This window comes from Rissa tridactyla, chromosome 1, assembly GCF_028500815.1.
Source record: "Rissa tridactyla isolate bRisTri1 chromosome 1, bRisTri1.patW.cur.20221130, whole genome shotgun sequence".
Classification (NCBI taxonomy): Eukaryota; Metazoa; Chordata; class Aves; order Charadriiformes; family Laridae; genus Rissa; species Rissa tridactyla.
The window spans coordinates 150,518,246-150,546,125 of NC_071466.1; the positions used below are offsets into that span (position 1 = coordinate 150,518,246).

The window sequence follows — 27,880 nt, forward strand, 5'->3', positions numbered from 1 at the left end:
CAAATGAAACCCTCACAATCATATATTCTGATACTTTTGGGGGGAGATAAAAAAAATTTAAGAAGATACTTGATGTTCCTGAAATGTCAGGTTTAAGATCTATTAAATAGAAACTCTGCCCAACTTCGAGTGCAAAAATATATTTGTACTTCTCTTCAGCTAAAAATACAAACTTTGCCACCACAACATGTTAGCTCTTCATAGGCAAATTCCAAGCTTTAGCAAAATGAACAAAGCTTATAGATCGAAAGCGCTGATGTGGTGATCTCACCTTCTACTTTACATACTGCACTTTAGAATAGTGGATTCAGACTTATGTACTAACATGAAATCTAGTTAACACTACGACATGAACAAGGACATATAGGACTGATAATATAAAATAGTTATAATTTTTTTAGAAAAGTTGGAGAAAAGAAAAACAATTTATCCATTTATATATGCATAAAAATAACCATGTGTATTTGTAATCATTATTTGCATATGTCTTTGCATCTGATATTGCCAATGTATGTTTCTTAATATTAAAAAGTAGTTTATCTACCATATAAACCAGCATATGATTGGGATCAGATCAAGCCCAGCCTGGCGCTGGGGAGAATTAAAATTATGAAATGTAGCAGGGACTCTGAGAAACAAATGAAGTTTACCTATAAATCAGAGAAGTCTTGCAGTTTTAAATTTAAGAGGAATATTTGACCTTATGACTGTGTAGGTACCTCAGTTATCCCCAGTACTGAGATAAGGTGATGAAATAGTCGTTCTCAGATCTTCTCAGAAATCTTAGGCACATGTGAAGGATTTACAGCTTCATGGAAGGTATTCCTAGCTGCTGCCTGCAGAAATCACTTGAGCCAACCACATGGAAGCAAAAGCACAGAACATAACATTTCCAATATTGAAAGAAAGTACTTTTCATTTCAGTAGATCTCCTAAGGCTTTCATCTGGGAAAATGAGACCTGTGAAAGTTCATTCTACTTTGCTATCGCCTGACAAAAATTGAGTATCACTTCCCACAATATTTCCTACAATTGAAATTTGTGTGTGTGTACATACTTAAAAAAAAAAAAAAAAACATTCTTTTACAGGCATGGGTTGAAGTATACAGCAAGTGCAAAAACAAAGCTCATGAGTTTTGTATCACTAAAAAGCATTTTTTATACTAAATTGTTAGGGAAGGCAGCACTATCAAGGCTTGTGTGTCCCAGTACAAGACTGGGAATTTGCTTTACTGGAGTCTTTTTCTGTCAGCTACACCTACAGACTCACTCTGCTTGGCCAAGTCACATCAGTCAACATTTTTCAAGATATGTTTAAGCGGGGGCATCCGGACTGCCTACCTTATAAGGCTCAATTTGAAAGCATGTAAATACTTATAGATTTCCACAACTTATGATAGGGGATGGAGAAGAATAGTCTTTTGGGAAAATTACTACAAAGAGTATCTGAAATTAGATCCCTGAAACCTAAGGCACCCTCCAATTTTTATTATTTTCCTAAATTTATTTGGCATCTGCTTACTGCTGAGCTCCTTTTCTCACGCAACACTGACTTCCCCCCCGCCTTTCCTGACACACACAATAACTCCTGACACGGAGTTATTAATGTACTATTACTGACCAGGATTGTGGGCTTTTGAGGTGGATTTTGGGTTTGGTTTTGTCAGACTAAATATCTGTCTGCAAATAGTCAGTCTTGCTCCTATTGAATTCATCTAGCCTGGTGAAGCTGCTGATGCAAGACAAAAATAGGACTAATTGCCAGTTTGTAGAAGCAACCTAGATGATGTTTGCAATTTATTCCACACCAGAACTAAATCACCTTCACACCATTTGTTAAACTATAGGGCAGTGTGGGCAGAGATAAAACATGGTGCCTTTCACAAGAGATTGATTATGCTTTGCTACCCCTATATGCCCACAGGAGTATAAAATTGTTCCTCTTTTCATGCACATACTTACCACAATGCACTTGCTCCACCTGTTGTCCACTTGCATTTGTGCAAGTCCATTTACAGCCACAATCTGTGCAAGAGGAATTGCTTTGTCTTTAGGGATAGTTATGGATCTTTACGCCTGCTTGCTCACTCCTAGCACAGCCAGCACCACTGCCTTCTGTACAGATCCTGGAAAGCACAAGCAGCAGAGTTTAGTAACAGCTGGAGAGTCACAGATCTGAACTGGAGAATGAGGTCAGTTTTAATCACTAGAGTTACCAAGAGCCTGACAACCATCTGTCAGGAAGGTAGGATTCGCTAGAGTACTAGAGTAATTGCAGCACCTACATTACCATCTCTGACTGAGCTGTGGGTCAATACCCCCTCCTTTCAAAACCAGCAGTCATCTTCAGGCCGCTTTATTGCGCTGAGCTTGACCTCACAGCACAGCCACATCCATAATCTGGTATCTGCTGCCCTCCCCTGCTCTGTCAGCATAACATGAAGAGCAAGAACAGGGAGCCTCTTCCCCTCTCCCTCTTCTTTCTGTAGGGTGGGGACACAGCACAGCTGCTAAATTCTGCTAGAATAGCCCCAAGAAAGGCCTGGGAACTGGCTAATAAGGCAGGAGTGCCCTGTCATAGCCAGGCTGCCAATGCAATGCTAAAGTCAAGCTCCCTTTTGTATTCACCCACCCACAGAACCTTTAGCCACCATAACACAAGGAAGAGGCAGCAACACCTGTTTGGCACAGGTCTCAAAGCAGGGGGGGTGTCCTTCTTGTCAAACCCTTCTGCAGTTCCCTTTTGAGTCATAGGGGTCTGTTCCTACCATAGCTCTGAGCTTCCTTGAGCAGCGGAGTTGTCATTGTATCTGCTTTCTTTCCTGCCCCAGGAATTTAAGGCTGAGGAGAGGCTGTGGCCAGCACGGAAGACAGACATAGCCATTGGTAAGTGCCATTTATTACAAACTTTGAGAACTTGCATTCACTCTGTTTCAGAGCTGCCAACTTGTGAGAGGAGAGGTGGATTGGTTTGGTATTCAACTGGCCCCTAGGCAGTTTCCATCAATACCATAGACTAAAAAGTTTCCTAAAAAAAAACCTAAGCGTACATTTTGAAAACTGGAGACAGTCAGTCTCTCCGCAGGCTGTGCAGACCAAGTTTACCATAGCAAACTCCCTTGCCCTCTAACCTTTTTTAAACAAAAAGGTACTGAGGACTCAGCCAAGCCAGTCTTTAGCTGGTCTTTTCCCAACACAGAAAGCAGTAGACATGACTCAGGAAGAATCTGAGGCATAACTAAGGCAGAATTTAGCCAAGGCAGAGTAAAGTACAATAGGTGACTGGGGAAGGGGCAGGGGGAAACACAACTTAAAACACCAATCCAGCTTTGAACTGGCTGGCAGCATTCCCACATTAACTGCAAAATGTTAAATATCAGTACACAAAAGGCTCAGAGTGATCCGCTCCATCCCCCACTACCTCTCCACACAACCATAAGACCAACTTTTAAGAAGTCTGTTTCTTCAGTACGCTTTTGTTTTAAGGCATACAGTTGCGTCTTCCCCACTTCTACCCAAACATTCAACTTTTTAGGACCTTTATACTACCTCCTGTTATCCCAGTATCCAAGGCTTTCCGAGTAAGAGTCAATAACAAGAAACAGTCCTCAGCAGGCTTGCAGTTCCTTGCACTTGTCATTCAAGTCACAACTCTGCTTGACATCAGAGTACTTTGGAGTGAAGGGGTTGGCTTTTTCTCCCAAAGCTACAGTTTTAAAACACACCATCAAAAAGCAATATTTTTTATTAAAAAGAAAAGCTAGCATGGGAAACAGTGAATATTTGTTTAGCTCCATCGTTCTCAAACTAAACATTTAATTTGTTGTTCCTATGCAAATACCCCCATAGTTTCAAACAGGTATGGATTCCTCTCCAGGCCAACTTCTTTACATGTAAACATGAGGCAATGTTTGCTCTAACACTATTTTTACCCAACTGACTGCATGATATGTGATCAATGACTGCTTGATGAGTTCTGGGAGCCTGAAGGTCACAGTTTAACTATCAGCCCTGGAAAGGAGACAAAAGGGAAAGGAGTAGAAGGAAGACAGATTCAAGTCAAATTTAATTTTATTTCAGATGAATTTATTGAGTTATAAAGACCCTGCCAGCTCCACCGTATTTACAGAGGTTTACAAGAAGGTTCTAGAGCTATTATTGCTATCAGACCACAAGTTAAAAATGCATAAACAAACCAAATCAACCACATCCATAATGTCAACTGTAGAAATATTGGTTACCTTATAGGACTTTGAGGCATATTCAATCAAACATGATGAAAGTGTTTTCCAAACAATGATTTCTAAAGCCATCAGCAAGATCCTCATTTCTCCCTCTAATGTAGCTATGCCTGAAGGTCAGGCATCCGTATGCCACTGTTGATGGAAGTCTCTTCAATATACACATTTTATGAATCATTAATTTAATTAGAAGGCTATTCAGAAGCAAGCATTGCATGGTGTTAAAATAATCTTAAAAAGCACAATGAAATCCCCAGTTGGTTCCATTTGACACTTTTGCAAGGTAGTACTGCTGCCAGATATTCACATAAAATCCTGTCATCACTTTGACTTCATTTGCTTTGGTTGTGACTCCAAACTTCCCAGGGAAGTGTCACTACTGACATCTCAAGCAGCACTGCAGAAACTGTGCCACCTGAAAACATCACACTGCTGTTCTTTTCTTACTGTCCATGACTCTTTGAAAGACCTTTTTCAGTCAATTTCATCCATTCAGCTGCAAGAAGAAATACTAACGCTCTCACATTTACTCACTCACTTTTCCATTCCCAAAAGGGATCACAGATTTTCTAAGAGAAGGAGAGGAGAGAGCATATCTCCCAGTTCAGCTGGATTCGTTTCCAAATATATTTCAGCTGCACCTCAAGTCCTGAAGAAGTTCTACATTACAATACCACAATGCCAAAGGGCTACGGACACTGATAGCCAAGGCCTGTAAGCCCACATATCTGGATGCATGCAGTTCCCACTGACAACAGGCAGCTCCGCTTGACTTGTTAATAAGCCTACAGTAATTTTTACTTCATACTGAACTTCACACATTATTGAATGTTCAGGGAAGAACACAATCACTTGAGTGCCAGTGGTCCTCCTAAGGGCACTGACAGATGAACATTTGCTGATTCACAATCTAACTCCAGAACACTGACATGTAAAGTATCAACTAAGATTCAGAGTTACTCTATGTACACAAAACTAAGAAACCACAAAAAATAACTCAGTGTCAAGTAGAGCAGCAGGGAAGCTGCTAATAGTATTTCAGAGAAAAAACAACGCTGAAATATCCTTACTTGTACAAAGCAAGATGAAACCTACCAGCTTTATGTTTAAAAGAGAAACATGTAACTTTGTTCCTACTGCAAGGGCTACAAAAACAAAACCAAAAAGAAGCCCGAGCATCATTCATGCAAGAGAAACTACCACCTAGCAAAAAGTCTTTTATGGAGTATGCGCTACGCTAACATGAGCTAGCATCAGACCTGGAAAGTCTGCATCCATATAGCAGGGAGACTGTCTGAGGCATACCACACTGTCACACTGCTCTCCTCAAAGGAAAAACACACCACCATACTCTCACACTTAAAAAATGAGCTACAGCACACCTCACTGCAAAGAGGCAGCCGCTCTAGGATTTTAAGTTTAAACTATCATCATACCAATGGAATTCTCATCAGCTTCTCTTGATGTTTGTAGCTGGGCCATGCTGAGAATGCATTCAGCTCAAACAGTACATACACAAGTGCCACCCATGTTGGTAACTGAGGCCAGAATCCAGATGTTCAGGTGTTGAAACACTGGGTCAGATATAAATTTAAGCAACAGTTTCGTATTTGCAAGTAAGATTAGAGCAAGTCTTCAAAAGTGGAATTATCTTGATGCTTGTGTACATAAAGAGAAAAAACTGCCATACGTGCTGCACTTACACACGACCACAGTGCGAACTGTTCAAATTTAGTGCCAAATGCAACAGCAAGGCACACTCAGTAGGATCAAGCTATGATTGTGAGGAGAGTTTTATAGGAAAACACTTTTAGGCATGGCAGAACATCACTCCCTACCAGCATGATGGCTGAATGAGCTGCACCCATACACTTCTTACATGCCTTATGCATCTCTTCCAGCCCTCCAGAGAAATTGATACAGAGAATGCCACACTAATATTACTGTGGAACTATTTATCAAGAGATCTTTGCAACAAAAGAAAGCTTAGAGGGGGATTTTCCTATATCCAGTTTTACTGAGGTAAACCAGAATTATTCTAACAATTTGACTATGAGATGATGAAACCTCTAGTACATGTTACTTAAGTGTTTCAAAGCTATTCAGATCACCCACTAAGAGCTAAGTGATAATTAACACACTGAGCAGGAAATCTTTGTGCTTAGTTTATGGACTAAAGTCCAAGTTAAATCCTATTACTGCAAGCTAGCAAAATGCAGTCATGCTAGGCTTTGCAAAGATGGTGGAGGAAAAGGGATTGCTTCTAGGTTACTTCAAAACTGGAATATAGTGTAATAAAAAGACAAGTATGGTAACTACAACAGTCTGAAAATCTGTACAAAATTCTCCTCTGGTCCATGAACTGGCCTTGGAAGACTCAAAACAACAAAGGCAAAGAGTTGTACAGCTGAAAGTGTTCTGAAATACCAAAGGAACTCCATCCAGAACAAATTGTCATGGCCATTGACACAGAGGAATCATACTGGATAACTCTGTTACCTGGTGACATTTTATCAGTAAGGAAGTTTCAGTGCCTATAACAATCTGGACCTAATTAGTCCAGTAAGCTGGTGCTTTTCCCCTTAACAGATTAAGACTGAATGTTGGTAGACACCAATAATATATCCCTTTATTTCTGTACTGGGCCACTCTCAATCCTAGATCTGGGGCAGACTGCCCTGCAAGTTTCCATTACCTGAATGATCTCTTGATTTCGTTTTTCAGTATCTGTAACTTCATGCTGAGATCTAAGTTTCAGTTTTTGAAAGGCAGAGGTTAATCTACCAACTTGAGACTCAACAATTGTCCCTTCCAATTATTTAGTGCTTGAAATTGAGACTTTCACACAGTGCAACCTAGCAGTCATACATAAATCATCACTTATTACCACACTTTGAAAACAGCTGTGTTAGTGGAATTTTACTTCTCAGCAGATTTTACTTTCCCTTGATCTTCCACTTTTTTGATGGCAGCTTGGATAGCTTCTTGATCACCCAGAAACTGGTGAGGGCCCAGAGGGTGCAGGTTCTCATCAAGTTCAAGAAGTATGGGCACACCAGTGGGGAGAGTAACATTGATGATGTCCTCATCAGAGATGCCTGCCAAAGGAAAAAAACCAAACCAGTTACACCTAGTGAACAGCTTGTCTAATTGTCTATCTAGCTCAGCCTTATTTCTTAGATTACCTAGTTTTACAAGAGTCAAGGACACGTTCCAGCCTCCATCAACATCACCAGCTACTCAAGGGTCAATTCCCACCTAGACCACAGCTTGGTTAGTGCTTTAGGAACAGCTAGAGGAGGGAACCCCCATCAAGGTGAAGTCAATTTATTTTTTAGTCTACACATGTGAAATAAACAGGAAGAAATTGCCCTGGAGTCTATACCTTTCCCTTAATACAGTACATTGAGAACAACAGGTTCTCCTCCATACCTTCCCAACTCATAGAATCATAGAATCATAGGGTTGGAAGGGACCTCTGGAGATCATCTAGTCCAACCCCCCTGCCACAGCAGGGTCACCTAGAGCAGGTTGCACAGGAACACGTCCAGGTGGGTTTTGAATGTCTCCAGAGTTGGAGACTCCACCACCTCTCTGGGCAGCCTGTTCCAGTGCTCTGCCACCCTCAGGGTAAAGAAGTTCCTCCTCATGTTTAGGTGGAACTTCCTATGCTCAAGTTTGTGCCCATTGCCTCTTGTCCTGTCCCCGGGACAGGATGTCATGCATCACAAACGAGGATTAGAATCCACATGTGCTGCTCCAACAAGAAACAACCTCTCCTAAGCAGCCAATACAGTCTCTTTAAAAAGGCCAGTATCAAGCTTAATTTTTCAACACAAAGCTTCTCACACAAGCTGTCTTAAAAAAAATCATTATTTAATTCTTCTAGCATAAGGATCACTGTTTGCCCACATCTGATTTCTCAAAAACAATTTTATAGTATCTTGCCTACAGTACTATTCTCAGAATTACTAGATACAGGATAATCATTTCCACTTTCAAATGAGGGAGATGGGGAAAAAAGAAGGTAGAATGTCAACTTAACAACTTGGAACATCTTCCTGTATTTTTCTACTTCACTAAAATAACGTACTTGGGGAGAAAATTTATTTTACTCAGCTGTGCTTAATTAAAATATTCTGGGGCTCTAATCTCAATGAAATTGCTGGTTATTTTTTTTTTTACATCAGACACACAAGACTCCAAAGCATCCAAGTAAATTTTGCAACCAAACCTCTTAGTAAAAGTTTCCACACAAGGTCTGAATGGTTGCCTTAAGAAGCAGTGACTGCAAAGACATTATTCCTCAAAAATTTCAAGCAAGAGAAAGCTAATGTCATTGGGAATGTCATTTATTTCTTTTTTCCTCCCCTTTTTAGAAGCACTGAGGTCACAAGAGCAGCCTGCTGTTGTAAAGCAGGACAGCTTCAAGTAATTCATGCTTACAAAATGCACACAACCAAGCTTCTAAAACGATGACACCATATGAATTAGACAAAGGTGCATGAAGAAAACATCCTCTTGAGCAGCTGACAAAACAGGTGTTTCTCTGAACACATGGGTGCAAATTTACCAGTGATTTTCACATTACGTAGAAAAGCAGAGCCAACCTATTCACAGGAAAACCCACAAAGTCAAGCCACTTAGCAACAGTGGGATGACAACAGGTCAGGAAAAAACAGAAGTAATCATGAATGAGAACCATTTTATGCCCCTGCCCAGAGACTACACAAGCATGCAGTTTTTGCTGTGACCTATTCTTGTTTTGCTTAGGCTAAGCACTTAGTTCAGCTGTGGATTAGCACTAAATTTCAGAAGGGCATGGAGCAAGAGAAACAGGCAAACCCTTGCAAGAAGCTTACACCTTGTTACATCAGTCCATTAAAAAGAGTCATACTCTGCCAGTTTAGGCAGTCCTGGTATACAAGGGATAAATAATTCACCTGTTGGAGGCAGCAGAATCACAGACCTACAGAAAAGCACTCAGGAAGCATCTAAAATTTTAAAACTGCACAGAAATCAACAGGAAAAGTACTGAGCACATTTACCAAGCACAAGCAGTGTTCTCAAGGACTTTGGTTTGCAAAAAAAGCAGCCAAGCTGCCTAAGCTCTTATTTCAAGGATTCTTAAACATATTAGATTTTAAGAACATACATATGTCTCCATATATCTACAGAGAATCTGGCCCTAGGAAGTGTTCTGCCCACCTCTCAAACTCAGTCTCCCAGACTAAACCATTCAGATATACACAAAGCAGATGAAGTCATGTAGCAGAATTTAGGCAAACCACATAATGTGGTCAGGAGCCAGGATATTTAAAGGTTTCCTCTAAGACAGATTAAACAAAACTAGCTGTAGCTACATGGATTCAGAAATGCAATTTACTGTTTTTACAGAACACAGTGACCACACCAATGTCAACTAGTATTGATTTACACAGCAAAATAGCACAGTCTAGGATAAACAAGCACCAGCAAGCATGTTGGCTTTCTCCTCAGGATTTTTCCTCTTACAGAAGTGTTGCCTCACAGTCAGAAGGCTGGAAACACAAGCTGAAGATGAAAATCCTAAAGAAACAATAGTGTCCTGTTGCTTTATTTCAGCACTGCTACTGTATTTGTATTGCATTTCTGTTCTTCAGGAAGCAAGAAGCTGATCAGGCTCTTTTGTTGCAGGCAAAAGGTACGCAGAACACTCCCCAGCCAGCAGGCTAGGAAGACAGTAAAGAGATGACATCTTACACTCAGGCCATTGCAAGCATGAGCTAACTGCTATCCAGTTACTCCATGTGCTGTAACTAAAGGCAAGTGACCTTTTCTCGCTCTTCATCTGAGCTGGCCTGTGTCACAACCCCATCCTATCTCACACAGAAAAAGGGTAAAATCAGGCCAAGGACTCAACTGCTGACTACAAAGCACAAGGGGAAATCAGACCATTGAAGAAGCAACACTCCTCCCTCCAGGAAAATACTAAAGCCTGGGTCTCAGCACTGCTGAAGGCTAGTGTGTTGCTTTCCCTGTTTTCTCTTTACCTGAGCAGGCTTAAAACTAAGATCCTACCTACTTAGAGCCATGAGAATCCACAGACATTACCGAAACACTCAGGATGTCTTCCTCAGGACCCCAGATAAAATGCTGACTGGTCTCAAGTAGACATCCCCCATGGTAGCTCTCATGAGCACCTGTTAAACATCGTTCCTTAATAGCACGTGTATAGCAGGAAGCTGTTAGGTACATGAACATTATAAGAATTTGGTAAAGCACTTACTACAAAAAAGATCTTTCAAAGTCACATTCAGAATTCTTTTCCAGCTAACTTATGTTCCATTTAACTGAACTGGGTGATAAAATACACAGATATCAGTAAGATCTCTGTGCAAGCTTAAGAATTCACCTTTACCTGGTGGCCCATTAAATACTTTGAAATACTTGCACCCTGGAAAGTCCTACAGAGGCAAATCCCATTGGGCTTGATTTTGAGCACCTACAGCCACTTCTACAAGGGCTGGCTCAGCTTCTTCCTCCCTCTCACCCGTTCTTACCAAGTTCCTTCCTTCTATTCTTATGGTCAGAGCAACACCAAAAAAACTCAACAGCTGTTGAGAACAGCCAAACCACTCCTCCCCTGCATGTCAACTACACTTGGGGCCAGATGATTCATCCAACAAAACACACAAGATCATATGTGTAAATTCAGCCACAATGGGCTTGTTCTACAACTGGTGCTTTGTAATTGAGATTCATAATCAGATCATAGCATCCTTCCCACAAGCTTAATGAAAATACTGAAGCTGGAGGAGAAGAGGGCAAGGAGGAAGGAGCAGCAGAGAGTGTGATGAACTGACCACAACCCCCATTCCCCATCCCCTACATAGGGTCACCCACCACAGTGGAGCACCAAATAGGACTGTGGTGGGTTGACCCTAGCTGGACATCAGGTGCCCACCAAGCCACTCCATCACTCCCCTCCTCAGGTGGACAGTGCAGGGGGAACAGGACAAAAATAAGACAGAAAAAACACCCTTGTGGGTCAAGATAAAGGCAGTTTAATAAAGCACAAAGAAAGGAAAACAAAGATTTATTCCCTACTTCCCATCAGCAGGCAATGTCCAGCCACTTCCAGGGAAACAGGGCTTCAATATGCATAGTAGCTACTCCAGAAGACAAACATCATAATAACAAATGTTTCATCCTCCCCACCTCCTCCTTTCTCTTAGCTTTTATTGCTAAGCAGACATCATATTGTATGGAATATCCCTTTGCTCAGTTTGGGTCAGCTGTCCTGGTGGTTTCCCCTCTCAAGGTCTTGCCCACCCACAGCCTACTGTTGAGGGGGGAGGGAACACTGGAGAGAGAGTCTTGATGCTGTGCCAGAACTGCTCAGCAGTAGCCAAACCACTGTTTTATCAACACCTTTCTAGCTATCAATACAAAGCACAGCACTATGAGGGCTGCTATGGGGAAAATTAACTCCATCTCAGCCCAACCCAATATAATGTAACTGCCTAAACAGCTCTTGATCACAGTCTAACTATGACTGTGGTCAGTAGTGAGGCCAAACCAATATGAGACAGTGCAGGAAAGCAAACCAGGAATCTATCATATTCCCATGCAGCAGGGAAATACAGCCTGCCTTAAACTCCTCAAGTAGTCCAAGATGAAACAGGCTGATTTGCTACTATCATCACTAGTTGTCAACTATGGCATCAGGTGAGAAAGTCCCAGAGGTCTTGAGTAGAGACCCAGGCTGCACTACCACCACCAGGAACTCAAGGCAACGCTGTGACAAATGGAGTTCTCTGAGCATGCAACCCTGGAGCCTACCAGCACACATACTGCCCTTGGACAGAGCTCTGGCAAAAGGTTTCCACCTCTGGCTGAAGGACTACCGAGAGTCCCTCAAGCCCAAGTTTGTGCAAACCTGTGTGGAAACTCACACATGAAACTCCTGTCTCATCTGCAGGTCCTGGTCAGGCTGTTCCAGTCCTTTTGCATGTTCATCAGGCACTTGCCACCCCCTTCCCTGAGCTGATTCAAGCCACCAACGTGACAGAAAACTACCCACTCCTCACTGTTTCTTGCCAACTTACCGACCAAGTTAACATGCAAAAGGGCCCAACAAGCTCACAAGAAATAATCAGAAGTACAGAGCAAAGACTGGGATGAATGACAGGGAGCGCAAGACCATTTCATTTCAACAGCCGTGAGTTCTTAGATCTCAATCTGGTTTCTGTAACTGCCTTCAGACACCACAGTCACGTAAGTAGTATTTCCTTAAGAAGGCTGAGCTGCAAAAATCAGTAAAATAATTGTTTTAGGTAGTCCTCAACACACAATCCACACGACTGACAATGTGTAGCTCCAGCATGTAAACTACGGGAATACTGTAACTGCACAAGTATCACATTAATGCAAAGAAGTAAAATCGTGAGGGCACTGCTCTCCCTGCTCACCAACTGGTAAGACCAGCATCAGGCCTTCCCAGTCACCATGTTCTGCCTGTGAGCCCAGTTCCAGAGCTCTGTTGCAGCTCTGTGACCACAACCCGACAAGCCCAATGGGTGCAACATCTGCACCTTTCTTCAAGAGACCAGGTAACTCCTCCCCTTCATTTTTCACCCTAAGCATGACAAGGCTCAGTGACCACTACACCATGTCCAGGAGATGGTAACCTTTGCAACAGGGCTTAAGTTCTAGAGTTAGACCTTCCACAAGACCCTGCCTTGAATTACTTAACACCACTCTTCAGGGTTAAATGGTTTAGATGAAAGAAAGAAGTTGAGACAGCCTATAAATCCTTCTGCCACTCACCTAGAAAATTAGTCCATTAGACTTGATTTCCAACTAGTACTTCAACAAACAGGGTAAGCTGGCCACAACTAGTACACTAATGTCTTCACAATGGGACATTGCTGAGAGGGTCTCAATCAGAAGTATCAGTAATTAGGTAAAAGAAAATTATTCCTCCTTCAAAGAAGTGAGAAAAATCACCTGTAAATAGATCCTGTGCATCCAAGATACTTATTTAGCAGATTCTAGCAACTGATGCTTTTATAATCAATATGATGTTTCAGCATCCAAAGTAAGATCTATCAAACATGTCTAATATGGTTATTTTAGATACACTCTGCATTAACATCTTGTTGCCATTGCTTTTTCAATGCATCAGAGGTACACCATGAAAGAAAAAATATGGCCTGTCTAAAGACCCAAGTTACAGGTCACAGTCCACACCAGTAGGTGTGACAGAACAAAACAGTTGCTAAGTTATGACAACCCTTCCACCAGCAAACACAAGACTGCTGCCTGAAGAAGAAAGTGTTACTTTTAGAGAGCCTTTCCAACACTAAAAACATATAATGAAAACTGCCTTCTTACTCTGCCAATTTTTAGTTGTGCCAATGATTCCAAGCATCATCACATACAACGCTTGAAGATGATTCGAAGAATAAGTGTTCTGAAAAGACTGGAAAAGCTTACAGAGACTTGAAAATTTGATGCCAACATTCTGTCAGGATCGCGCACAACAGCCACCCTTGTCCCCGGTGGCATTTATCAAATTCATAGGTATTACCTAGAAGGCACACAGCCCAGCATCCCCACTGGTCACAACCCACAGCACTGACATCTTCAGCAGCACTCTCTGGGAAAAGTGTCACTCAAGCCACCAGAACAGAAGAGCAAGTTCTCAGAGAAGCTGCTGTTTCAGATCTCCAAGTGCATACAAAAAGTACGGTCCAGTTTGTGTTAAATACTATTATCAGAAAGACTACTGGAGTTTCACTTTAAGTCCTCACATGCAAACCATGACAGATCCTACGAACATTTCATATACCTTAATGAGGTCCACTCTGTGCACTGAGAAAACAAGAAAAAAAAAATCTAAGCCCACAATCAAAGCCTTGTTAGCCTGACATTCGTTCTCTGATGATTTTTGTGTGCAAGTAGAAACCAGATCCACATTTCAAGCTCTTTACCAATTACTCACAACAAGGAAAACAGAACTACAGGCCTGTTTAAAAAAAAAAATACGTCCTTGAAATAATAACCCCAAGGATACTTTGAAGTCTTTCAGAAAAGACACTAAATTTCACACTGAAACAACTAGAATTGTTTCAAGAGATCAAACTGAATGAAAACATTCATATCTTTAAGGACCCTTCCAACTCTAACCATTCTACGATATTTACTGCCATTTAAAGTTTCCAAGGATTAAGTTATCACTGTGACTAAGACATCCAAGCACTCATGTAGGATTGCTGCTTGAGGCCTTTGGAGCCCCATTTTCTAAATGCCAAGAACCATGGCTCTAGCTAAGATAGAGGGACTCAGAAACTTCCACTCAAGTGCAGGACACACAAAGCTAGTCAAAAAAAGTCCACAAAACCAAAGCACACCTCACAGCGGGTGCTACAAATACAGTAGACTGACCAACTTTAAGCTATTGAATCAGGTCCAACTCCAGCAAGGCTCCAGAGCAGCTCACAACCTTTCAGCAGAGAAAGGGAGAGACAGTCAGCAATGCAGACAAGGAATCTCTTTAGATCTACCTAGATATAGGTTGGACCTTGGGGCTGGGGGGAAGAAGCAGGTCACAGTAACACAGGTCTTTCAAGCTCTGTTCATGCCACCCTTCAGGACAACTCTGCAGAATCCAAAACTCCACTGCATAAAGGGTAGAAGAGCCAGCATATATCTGGCAATTGCTCCCGTATGGGAGCTGGTGTAGCTGACAGACAGTCCTCAGTCAACCAAACTAAATCCTCTGCCAAGAATTCCTCACATTTCCCTATGTAAGCGTGTGCTGGGAGGGACAAGATACAGTGTAGGACAGACAAGAGACACAGCTCTCTTCTACTTCAGTTAAGTGTGAGCAGCCCTGGAAGAGTTATAACTAACAGATTGTCCCAAAGAGCTTTGCGGCTACTTTAACTTACACTGCTCCCTCTGATCTCAGTGCAGCAAGGAATCCAGCCATACTAACTTTAAAGTAACTTTTACCAGACCTTGATGCTGCCAGATCTAGCCTTGCTGCATGCCTGCACAGGAAGTGACTGAAGGTTTCTGATGAAGCTGTGGTCAGTTTGCAGCATTTCACCTCCAAAGGGCTTGGCCAACACAGTTTCATGGAACTAGTTTGGTTTTTGGGGACTAGCAGGGGGGCAGACACAGGGAAGACACCATGGTTGCAGATCACCCTGCCCCTTTTTCATTTGTAATTCTTTATTATTTCACAGGGTGTGGACACATCAGTGGAACTGGCTGAACCAGCCTTCCTCCTGTATCCAAGCAGTGATCTGTACCCCAGAATTCACAGCCTCTATAGTTCCAGAAGTCATTTGTGCAGCTTATTCCCTGGGCTTCTAACTCCTGCTAAAGCATCAGCTGTCCTGACTGTTCCAGCATGCCTCAATGCAAAAAGTGCTCAGCAGAGTCATACACATAAAGGCACACAGCAGAGGGTTTTATAACTAAAAAAATTGAATGGACACAATCCAGACTGTGCATACTTGCAACTACACCTCTAGTAGGCTGCATTCATACACATAATCACTAAGTTCTACTCTACCCACAAAGAAATTAATATATCTTCCAGTTTAGGATGACCTAAACTAGAAGCCATGTCATTAAAGAAAATGCAGAGGGAAAGAATCTAGCAATGACTGAATGATAAATCACATCCTTTTCAGGTCCTAAATAAATAAGCAACCTTATGCTAAATTCCTAATTTTGCTGGTAGGCATTTTCTATATTGGGAAGTAATACAGTATTTGCATAAGCTTTAGCAAGTACCTACTCCCTCCAGAACTCCCTGCCACAGCAGGTTTTTCGGTAAAAATTATCAAGAATGAAGCCTCAAAAGTGACCCACCACAGTAACAGTCAAGAACATCTTGGGGCCTACAGGAAGGATGGGGAGGGACTCTTTATCAGGGAGTGTAATGATAGGACACAGGGCAACAGTTTCAAACTGAAAGAGGGGAGATTTAGATTAGGTATCAGGAAGAAATTCTTTACTGTGAGGGTGGTGAGGCACTGGAACAGGTTGCCCAGGGAAGTTGTGGAGGCCCCATCCCTGGAAGTGTTCAAGGCCAGGCTGGATGGGGCTTTGAGCAGCCTGGTCTAGTGGGAGGTGTCCCTGCCCACAGCAGGAGGGTTGGAACTAGATGATCTTTAAGGTCCTTTCCAACCCAAACCATCCTGTGATCTTCCACAACCCAAGACAAACACTTTATTCTGATGTGTTATAGCAACGCTTGTTTAATGAACAGATTATGACTTCTGAGAAAGCAGCTGATTAAATCCAAAAATAGGCAGACACAAACTCTTCAGGTTATATCTAGATCAACCACAAAGTTAGTCTGAATACAGTAGTTTAAGTGAGCAGTGACAAACAAGGGGAAAGCATCTGGCTCTCCTCTTAACTACATTAACCTAACTAATTCTCTCCCCCTCCCACATCCCCCAGAGTCTGATTCCTGTTCCCATAGGCCAACTTTTTACTTTCTCCTTGGATACCACAGATATTAAGTGTTACATTGCCCACATAAGTAATATACACTACAGAACAAGATGTAAAGCTCTAAGCAGTTGAATAAGGAGAAGAGGGGAAGGCTACAAGGAAGACCCTTACCTTCCACATGCTTCAGCAATGCCCTGCTGCTGTTACCATGAGCAGAGATAAGGATCATTTTGCCACTTTTCAGTTCTGGCACTATCTTTTCATTCCAATAGGGAAGAAGTCTATCAAGCACATCTTTTAGACTTTCAGCTTTTGGGAGATTATCCTGAGAGACATCACTGCATTTATACCGACGATCATTGTATATCTCTTCGTAGTAAGGATGAGATTCAGTTATGGGAGGTGGGGTAACATCATAGCTTCTCCTCCATATTTTCACTTGCTCTTCCCCATGATTCAGAGCCATTTCTGCTCTGTTAAGACCAATTAATGCACCATAGTGACGTTCATTCAGTCGCCAGGAACTCTGAATGGGGACCCACTCTTGGCCCATCTCTTCCAGGATAAGCCATGCAGTCTGGATGGAGCGACTGAGTACAGAGGTAAAGACGAGGTCAAACTCAAAGCCCAGCGCTTTAAGGTGTTTGCCACAGTTCTGAGCTTCCTTTATCCCATCACTGCTCAGCTTCTGGTCCACCCAGCTGCAGAAGCGATTCTCCTTGTTCCAGGCTCCTTCCCCATGTCTTAAGAGAACAAGCCTGTACTTAGCCATTTTGGTTGCAGCTTAGCACAGATGACAACTGGTCTGACATCTAATATTGATGCATCTGGAAAGAGACATGAGAAAAATACATCAAACATCCCACAGATAATGCAGTACATCAGTAGTAACATAGTAATATGGCAAAGAGTAGACAACTATCAGAATCAAAACAACCAAAGAAACAAGTGTCTGATGAGTATGTTTTTACCTTTGAGGCCTCCTGGCTTTGACTTCCTTCCCACCCTCACATGGGAGGAAAAGCACCATCTTCACCCAGCTTGCTGCAACTAGCCCACTTAACCAATTGATTAGTAGCAGATTCGTACAAGCTGTTCCTGCCTAGAGATTTCCCTCAAGTGCCTACACAGAGCCTCACTCAACATCAGAGGCTCACAACCAGAGAAGCAGATCTCACTCTCACTGGTGAGCTTATTAGAGGTGAGACATTGAGCCCAAGCTCCTAAGAGCTGCCCAGACACACACTGGCTCTGACAGAATGCAGGCACAGACAGCAACTGTGATCCCCAGACAGAGGAAGGACAACAGAATTGGAACTGGCAATACACAAAACCTTATCAGCTTTCCCCAAAACAGATGTCACCATAATCATGCTTTGCGTAACTTGTTTCCTCACATCCCCATCCTGTCCTGCCAATTATGCCAGTCTCTGCTTGACTTTTCCGCCAGCCACCTCCTCCATCATTCCTCCACACTCAAGTGCCACAACACACCTGTTCTGGGATGCAATGCACCACTATTGAGTCCTCATTTCACTGAATCCAGAAGTGATCTCACAGATTATTCCACCCTTTCCTGACTTTCAAGTATATTTTTCCCCTCTTGTGTCTATGAATTACAATGCCAGGTTCTCAGGCACCAGGACTAATGTTTTTACTTTTGCAGTGGGCACAAACGGCATATTTTCTGTCCTCATTAAATAATGGGCAGCTACACACTCATAACATCAAGCAGCACCTTTCTCTGCCCCTGTTGACTAAGCAAAAACACCTCTGGATTGTCTTGAGTGGTAAATGGATTTTGACCACTCACCCAAGCTTCAACATGGCCAAGGATCTTCTAACAGACTGTGTGATGCCTGAAAGGTCCATCTAAGACAGCAGTGCAACTCCGAAAGCCCCACCTGATCACTCTGACCTGGGATGTCACAGACTAGATAGCAACAGACAGAGCAGGGGGGGAAAAAATATAAAGACACAACTCTCTGCACTGGAAGGACTGCTATGTACTTAAAGGAACATCAAGTGCTCTCAAAACCATGAGCAGTGGGACACTGAAGTCTGATTTCTGTACACACAACTTTGGACTAGATTTCCACAAGCAACATGCTTACAGGAGCTCCCATCATCTCAAATCAGTTGGAGCTGCTCCAATCACCCTTAAGAGTCTCAAATTCTGGCCCACTATGACCCTGAATTAGGTCAGTAGGATGGGTTGGGCCCATGCACTCTGAGTTTTGGGAAGCACCCAGCATACTGTCAGGATTCATTTTTACCAGACTTTCAAAAAGCTGAATTCATTAACAGCCTCAGTAATTTGATCTTGACTATACAGCAGCTTAGTTCTCCTTTACTCCACAGAAGACAGAGTCTTCGTCATACAAGGGCACTGCACAATACCTCCCCAGCTTTAACTTCTGGCTACTGGTGCAGCTCAGGATTAAAAAACCTTTGAGGACTGACAGATTTTTACAGAATATCAGCAAGTATTGTCTGATACACAGTAGGCAGCTGGTAAACACAAGGGAAAGGTCTTCTGTGATTTCACTCACAAGGAGGCCTGAATTTTGTGTATGACAAGGAACAACTCAGACAAAATCCCATGTTTCACTTTTTCCACTCACAATAATCAGCTGCACATTAATCAAAGAAATCAACTATTGTTAGGATTCAGATGTCATGTCACATCAGATGCAATGCTATAATATACTAGGTTTACAACAAAAAGGAGTATCAGATAGCATTTCCACCTAAAGCTAAAGTCATCTTTCTCCAACGTCCCAAAGATATGATTAAAAACTGCAGTGTGCTCACAGCATGAACTACCACACAAAACATAGACCCATAAAAAACTCTATCTCTACAGATACATAATTAGTTAAACTGAACAATGAGGTAATCTGTTCCTGTGGATAATACAGTTTACAATACCAAATTAAGACCCAAAATAAAAAAACTCACAAGACCCAACAATAGAGGAGATGCACCTGTTCACACATGTTCTTACTCAGGTACTTTTGGCCAAAACCAGTAAAAAACTCAACGAACATAACAAAAAAAAAAAGACTCATGCAAAGACCTAAAATCATCTGGGAACCATAAACTCCAGTTCAGTTATATAAAAGATTAGACAGAATCACCACTATCAAACCAATTTAGAAAGAACTGGCAGTCACAGGGTTGTATGAATATCCATCCACTTATGGAAGTATTTAAGCTAGAAAGCCTTAGAACAACACATGGAAATAATCCTACTCACCTTTCTTATGGCAAAAGGAACAACCTACACAAATCCCAGCACAGGCTCAAGAGCTGCTTTATAAAGAGGCCACCACACACTCTTGGCTAGTTACCTGCAGGAAGAGAATAAACACTAAGCGCTCACACAGAAAGAAACTACAAGTGCAAATGGTTATGCCAGCCATCATTTGCTCTCAGACCTGCAAGAAAATAAAGCACACCCCTTGTAGGGGCTGGGAAAGCTACCAATTTCCTTCTCCCAAAAGGATGCAAATACGCAGCTCCTGGGTTTCCAACAAGGGAAAGTTTCTTGTCTCCCAGATGCCCCAGGATATCATTTGCTCCTCAAGATTTGTTTAGACAGCAATTACCATAGCTCTAGCGCACAGAATTCTACCAAAGCCTCTGGGACACCATGGAGGATACGGACAGCAGACCTGGACCCAGCATAAAACACAAACAACACAAAGCCCCAGCTCAGCCCAGCAGAGCAGAGCAAGTGGCTCAGGACAACATCTCACATCGGCAGATCTTTTAGCCAAGCACGGTTTTAAGGCCTGACTTGCCAGAGTGGGTCGTTTCCAGGACCCCTCGCTCCAACGAGCGCAAATCTCACCTGCTCGCCCCTTTTATAAAGCGTCCCTGTGCACTCGTGTCCCTCAGCCTTAGCCAAGAAGGGAGAGGATTACCCAGAGGCGGGGCCGCAACTCACACAAACAAACACACACACGAGGTGCCTCAACAGCTCCTGCCTCCTCAGGGAGCCCTCACCTGCCCGGGGCCGCAGCACAGCCACCCTTCCCCTCAAGGGACACGCACACGGCCGGCCCCGGGTCCCGACACCCGCCACGGCAGCCCGCCTGCAACCCCCGCCTCAGGGAGCCTCCTCCGGGCCCCGACAACCCCTGCTTGTAGGGCCCGGAGCGCCGGCACAACCCCTCCGAGGGGGCACCCCCGGCGCCCTCCTCCCCGGCAGGAGCCCCCCCCCACTCCACCTCCCCCGGCCTCCGCACGACCGTTAACCGCCCTCCCCCCACGCTCGTCCCTCGGCTTCAGATAATTAACAGCCGAAATCCGCGCTGCCTTACGGGGACCGCTGTAGCGGGTCGCAGCCCGCCCGGAACGCCGCGGCCGCTCTCCGCAGCCCGACCCCCGAGGCCGGAGCGAACGCCGCCCGCCCGCCGTTCCGCCACCGCCGCTGCTACGCCGGGAGAGGGGCGGGCCCCGCGTCTTAATGAGGCCACGGCGCCTCCGCGCCCGCGAAGCTGGGGGAGCCCGATTGGCTGGCGCAGAGGATGAGCACCGCCTCCAGCCAATGAGAACGAGGCTGTGGGACGAGCCTGAGAGAGCGGCGCGGTGCCGGGGGGCGCGCTGGGAACCCAGCCCAGTCCAGCCGGCACGGGTCCCCCCAGGCCGCCTTCGGGCACCTCGGGGCTCGATGCCCGGCGGAGCCTGCGGGGCTGCTGGTGCCGTGTCCGTCTCTGTCTCTTCCCCCCCCCCCCCGCCCCCCCGCGAAAATCCCGTCCTCTAAGAGCAGGTCGTTTTCCCGCGAGGGATCACAGCGGGGATGCTGGTTCCCCCCGCGGCCGCCGGCGCTGCTCACCGGAGAAACGGGGTCCCGCCAGGCTGTGCCGAACGCAACCGGAGGCAGCCCAGCCTCTGGCTTCTCCCCAGAAAACACCCCCGGGCCCGGGCCGGGTATGGCGACAGCAGTCGGGAGGGAGGACGCCGGCTCGCCCGGTCGCCGCCCCCGGGGAAGGAGCGTGGCCCAAGTGGCCCATCATTGCCAGGAGGGGAGGACACGGGGCACAGGGCCAGGCAGATGGCGAGGCGGGGGGATTTCCCTGGCAGGGCTCGCTTTTTTTCTTCTGGTTTTCGTACTCTTTGGGTTTGGTGAGAAGCAAGGGTCCAAAATCTCATTACTCATTATGAAATCAGCAGAAAGAAAAAAAAAATATAGAAGTGACTCTAGGAACTTAAGGATCACGCTAGCTACCCTCATGGCCACAGGCTGTCATTCCGATTCAAAGTAATCAAAAGCAAGTGGACGGAGCAGAAATGAAGCGGTGTGGGCAGGTGGTGTCCTTTAGTGCTTCTATCGCCAAAGGTCTGCTTTTATTTTACAAAAATAGCAGAGCATGTCTTTTATATACAATCAGATTCACATTTTCTTTTCAAAATGCTTACCCTTGGACAGCCACAACGTAAAGTTTTAAGGGCCACAAACTGAATGTGTTCTATCACGCTCTCTACAAGGGAGAGATAGAGGTGATCTTTCATTTTTAATATCTTAAAATGATAGTGCATGAAAATTAAAGATTTCGATAGGAAAAAGCAACACAAGGAAATTTAAGAAAATTTGGGGCAGAGATGTTAAAATAATGTCGCTAAAGTGCTGTGAGGAGAAAGGGTGTTTTGTTTTGCGCTTGCAGGGATTAGATCCTAACCTGTCAGCAGGAAAGAAGGACCAGCCAGACAAAACACTGCTTCACGAGCCTCTCAGCATGGCACAGTACTATGTGTGGTAAGAGCGTCCAGGCTCGGTGAGCAGCACCCTGTGTCTCTTCGGTGGTTACTGCACCGACTTTGGTCCTCATTTATTTGGAAAGCTCTGGAAAGCGTTCAGCATCTCAAGGAGAACATTTTCAATGCTTTTAGTGAAAAAAAGAGCTGTGCTTGACCTCAGCGTAGAAAAATATTGCTTCTGCAAAATACTTCCACTGGATGTGAATTGCACTTATATATATAATCCTTTTCATCTCCCTCACTAACTTTTATGTTAACAATTACCTTTTGTCTCTATCAACTTTGTCTAAGCCAGAACCTACAGTATAAAGCCAGTCCAGCCCACGTATTCAAAGTAGTACTCTTAAGTTCACTGTACCGGCAGAGTTTGATTTGCCACCCATCGGCTCGAACTGGTAAAGAGAAACACACCCACACCACACTGCGTGATCCCACACCCGCAGTCACCCTGCCTCCAGGCAGACCAAACCTGTCTCCTCCTATACAAACGCACTAGCGGTACAGCTCAGAATACGGGTGCATCACAGGGAAACTGCTCGACTGACTCTGCAAGGAAAAAAACGAAAGGCCCTAGAGATAGAAGGAAAAATATCTATACTTGAGTACCAGCACTATGTATTGGCCGTACTTCAGTCATTAAGAATACAATTAACAGAAAGAAACATTGTATGCCAATATGCAGTTATAACTACAAGTGAGTCGGCAGAAACCCATGCCACAAGCTTGGACCTCCATGGCCATCACATACAGATTTCTTATCTCCATTAGTCTTTGAACAAGACCATGCCATTAGCATGGCAAAAAGAGCTTAATGACTTTGATTCACATTTCAAACTACACAAGGACGGAAGAGTAAAAGCCATATCCCCATGCACGACTTCTCGCAGACAGCTACACTCATTTGGCAGCTATTATCTCTCAGACCAGCTGGGCTGTGTTTTTCAGGATCTCTGCTCTGGAGCCCTTCCAGGCGGTAGCGTTTTGCTGGAATGTTTATGGCAGAAGCAGTTCAGGAAACTCTTTTCCTCAACACATAGGCTTCCGCTGGGGCACCAGTGCAACCATGCCGCACTGAAGCAAGGCCTGGAGCTGAGCAAGGCAGAAACAGAAGAGAACGGAACTGGAAAGAAATAGGCCAATTAATGATTGATGAAAGCTGTGGCAAACAGGAACGTTCTTCACTGATTATGCCCTTAGTACTTTTTCATAGAATAGTTACTTTGTTCAAAGCTAGATCAAGTATTTGCCATTGTGCACTGCAGGCATACCCGTAGTAAATTCCAGAAGACCCTGAGCTCTTTGTTTGGAACTATTTGATATATGATCTGTCTTCATTAGTAATTTAATCTTCAAAAGAAACTTCTGTAATCAAATCTTCACACTCTTTAATAACTCTGAAACTTTCCTCTAAAACTTCCTCCTGGATGTTTTAATACTGCATGAATTTGCAGCTTTCCCTCCTGGACTCTCCCTACTCCTTTCCACCTCCGGTCGCTGCCAGCAGCATGCTTATTCTCCCGCCCCGATATGCGCCCAAGGAATCCTCACCCTTTTCTTGGATGCCAGCCTATTCAGGCCATTTTCAACACTTGACAGTTTTTCTTCTACAAAAGTCCTAGATCCTGTCTTTTCTCTGTCTGCTATCCACGCTACTGTTATCTCACATTCCTCTGCAATCTTCTGATGGTTCACTTTCATTCAAGGCCAAATTTGTATTAAGAAAGGTCTGGGAGTACAACACACTATGCAGAGAAACACATCCTTATTCCCCCAAGAGGACTCGGAACTGTTCGATCGCAAAATCACTCTGGCTACATCCATCTCCCTGCCCGTCACCCCTCAATACACTGGTTCTCTCTTCTCTTATAAAGTAAACACAAGCTTTATTTTTGACAAGAAATCAGCTGCAATGTGGACAGGAGCCTGGGAAGCCCACACCGTGTATTAACCTTCCTGTTTGCAGGACAGTGCCACCCAGGAGGGATATCTTTCCTTGTAACACCACAGCCATCTTACCCATGCCTGCCTTCAGTCTCCTTACCTAGTCTTTTTACACCTCTGCTTACTCCATTTTTCTGTTTGAAAAGATCACTTTATTCACCGCTTTTTCAATCAGCTTCATTTTTTCCATCCCAGGAAGACTGCAAGACCACAAGATATCAATATCATGTTTTCACCCAAGCCTAGTCTCTAAACCCACTTGTTTAGCTGAATCCTAAGCAAACTTATGTGTATTCATGGACTGGAAGCTGTTTTCCTTGTCCCTGAGACCACAGCCACAGCTTACATAAAGTGCTGCACAGTCTTGTTGGCCTGAAGTCCTTCGTATGTCTCTACACACCAGATTCTGGTCTATAATAAAAAGAAAATGAAGCCTTCTCCAACAGAGCTCAGAGAGGACGCAGGAGGCAAGGATGTGCTAGTCCTATTTCCGTCTTTTTGTTAGAGCCACTCACCGCGTCTTGCATTAACCAGACAAGTGGTTCTCAACATTTTCTTGGCTCAAGCATGCCTATGCGTGGGTAATTTTTCATCACACACCTACCCCTATTTGACAATATATCACACCACCACATCTTAAAACAAGCCTATTATTACCTAAAACTTGGGGGTGCACCTGACAGGGCAGTGAGGTGTACCTTGCAGCACACCAGTTAGTCACACAATTACAGTTTAAGCTCCTCAGCAAAGGGCCTTTTTCACCTTTTGTTTTACTAGTGCCTAATACAATGCGGTTTTCACATGTAAATACAGTGGGGCTTTCATCCTGTTTGGGTATGGAGGCAATATATAACTTCATGCATCTGAGTGGATTCTCTTTATGTCAAAACCAGAAGGATAAGTCCATGTGGCAGGCAGTTTTCTCCTTTCTTTCACTCTAACTCCGTTGCTTGGGGGGGAAATCTGTTCAAAAAAAAAGAGAAGTGAGTGTGTAAGCACTTAAACTAACCCCGCATTTGTCATCAGAATCATAGCTTTAGTCTTTAAGTAAATGCAGAAGTTTTTCTGAATCATTAAGTATTGAATAAATGACTGAGAGAGAGGAAGAAAACACATGAAAGCCTTAATTATATGCAAAACAGATGGAGGGAATCTGCTATGTGAGGCATTGTATTCCAAACCCAAAGTGGGAACCGAATTTCTTACGTAACCCCTATGGCTAGTTACTGGCAAGGTTATTCTGAAGTACAACATGACTTCTGTCTGTTCTGTTCTGTCTGTTAACTCAAAAAATTATTTCATTTCTGCATATCCCAAGCTGCGAACATGCACACGGGAAAAACCTCACATTCTCTATGCCCTCAAAACCATCACATGGACACCTTCAAATAAACACCTTACCACAACAGGTGCCTGGATGCTACAGGAAAGTGCGTGGAACACAATGTTCTGAAGGAGCCCTCGTGGATACAGTTCAAGCCCCCAAAAATAGCTCTAAAAGAAGTTGTACAGAGTGCCAATGCCTGGGAAAACAAAATTCTTTCTCGCAACCAAAACTTTTCCCATTTCTAAAGCCAGAAACGCACTTTGAAGATCTACAAGCTTCACTTCTAAATTTTGCGGCTTTAGAGTGGTTTAGATTGCAGGTTTTAGTTTGGGGCTTTTCACTGTTCTTTAGTCACAATACTGTACAAATTAACTTATTATAGCAGTATCAAAAGCAAAGAAAATCCTGTGATGAATCTGCCTTTTTTTTCCCCCATGATAAACAAAGTGCTGCAGACATCAGACGTCAGTAAGAAACTGTCTGGGTAGAGATAAATTAAAAGGGCCTCCGAGAAAAGAAAGCAGCAGGGTGGTGTCTAGTCAAGGCATGATAAGTTAGTTAAAAAACAGACTGGATAGTGCTGATACCAGAGGATGGTAACAGCACATAAGAATCTGGGCAAATATAACAAAATATGACCCAAATGGGAATCCCAATGTAGAGAACAGGGAGAACAACAAACACACACAAGACACCTTCAAGCTTGCTTGTACTAATGTCTTTCTGGGAAAAATTAATGATTCACCTTAAAAAAGATGCTTAAAAGTTTTTTACTTCCATGTTAAAATGAACAACAGGTTAACTAAGAACTTTCTGATGTGTGTGTGGAGAGTTATCTCTGTCTGTATTTATTATGTTTGTTTTCTCACAAACACTGTACAAACGACAGAGAAGATTTGTTTTGTGCTTCCTAAGTTTCTTTCCATGGTATGTGACTCTTTTGAACCATAACAGTTTACAAAACAAGACTGACTGATGTTTAGTTTGGTTTTGAATGGAGCACAAAAATGAGTTTCCTATACAAAAAATCTGTCCTGTGTGTCATGATTAGATAATATAAAGAGAAGGACTGAGCACACTATTCTACTTTACTGTAGCTTCTCAGAATTCATTGGGGTTGCTCCTGACTTAAAAAAAACCAATAAAATCAGGCCTATCTTTTACAGGATTGTTTCCCAGGGAACTTTAGGAGTTAAATTGTGAAATAAATAGCTGTGCTTCACAAGTTAATTCATGCTCCCCCACTCTTCTTTAACGAAAAAGGAGCATGAGTGCAAAGGCAGAGAGGACTAATAAATCATGCGTGGAGGGGGAGTTAGGGTATTCAACTTCCCAGCATTTTTCAAGTCTAATTTTCATCTCATGTCTGTTTTACTCACATGGAAATCCACCCATTTAAATAATTCTGTGCCTGACTTCCACTAGGTTTTTATTCAGAATTAGTCTATTCCTCTCTATTGCCACCAGATCTAGCTGCTACAGAAGAGCCTGGAAGAATACGTTGCCTGTAATTCAGCATCTCCTTTTTATATTACATAAACGACACTTTTCTTCGCAGTGATACGAGGCATTATCCAACATTTTGCATTTTGAATAGGTCAAGTACTTGTTTAAACATTCAGTACTGCCGTCATTATTCTTCCCGATAGAAGTCTGCATCTGCAATGTACCAAATACGTAACTGAGCCACAATCAATTCAATGGATCTGTGAGAACAAAACCCAGGCAATACAGTTCTGCCCTTCTTAAGAAGGCATTTGCAGAAGTAACATATATCTGGTAACAAACTATGTCTCTTTTTTTTCTTTTTTTTTTCTTTTTTTTTCTTTTTGGGGGAGGACGGTTATCATACCTCTAGAAAGACACCGTAAAATGAGGCCCGTGCTGTCTGACCAAGGTCTCTTGCCCTTCTAAAGATATAGGTGCTCATAAACTTTAGACATGAAGAAGCCACTTTATGTGGTCTTCTGGGTTACATCTAGTTTACGGGGACAGCTGAGAGCACACACAGGCCAAATTAAATTTCCTGGCTTCTGCACCAACCCACACCTGGCCACCATCTTCTCACAGCCCCTCAGGTTACAGATGTGTTCTAGTTACAAGACCAAGACAACATAACAGCTGGAAGCATCCTACCAGAACC

At 43.4% G+C, this 27,880-nt stretch overlaps 1 protein-coding gene across 2 annotated transcripts; it reads right to left on the reverse strand.

Moving 5' to 3' along the window:
• Window positions 1-4,064: 4,064 nt before the first annotated feature.
• Window positions 4,065-21,587, reverse strand: BPGM (bisphosphoglycerate mutase). Of its 2 annotated transcripts, none has more exons than XM_054187853.1 (4): window positions 21,547-21,587; window positions 19,963-20,056; window positions 16,875-17,530; window positions 4,065-7,339 (listed from the first exon to the last, which is right to left on the reverse strand). In XM_054187853.1, the coding sequence occupies exons 3-4, from the start codon at window positions 17,473-17,475 to the stop codon at window positions 7,161-7,163; spliced, it is 780 nt and encodes a 259-aa protein (XP_054043828.1). In that variant the 5' UTR covers window positions 17,476-17,530; window positions 19,963-20,056; window positions 21,547-21,587; the 3' UTR covers window positions 4,065-7,160. The 2 variants fall into 2 exon arrangements, with proteins under 2 accessions (XP_054043828.1, XP_054043827.1); XM_054187852.1 differs by lacking the exon at window positions 21,547-21,587 and adding an exon at window positions 21,032-21,163.
• Window positions 21,588-27,880: the final 6,293 nt, after the last annotated feature.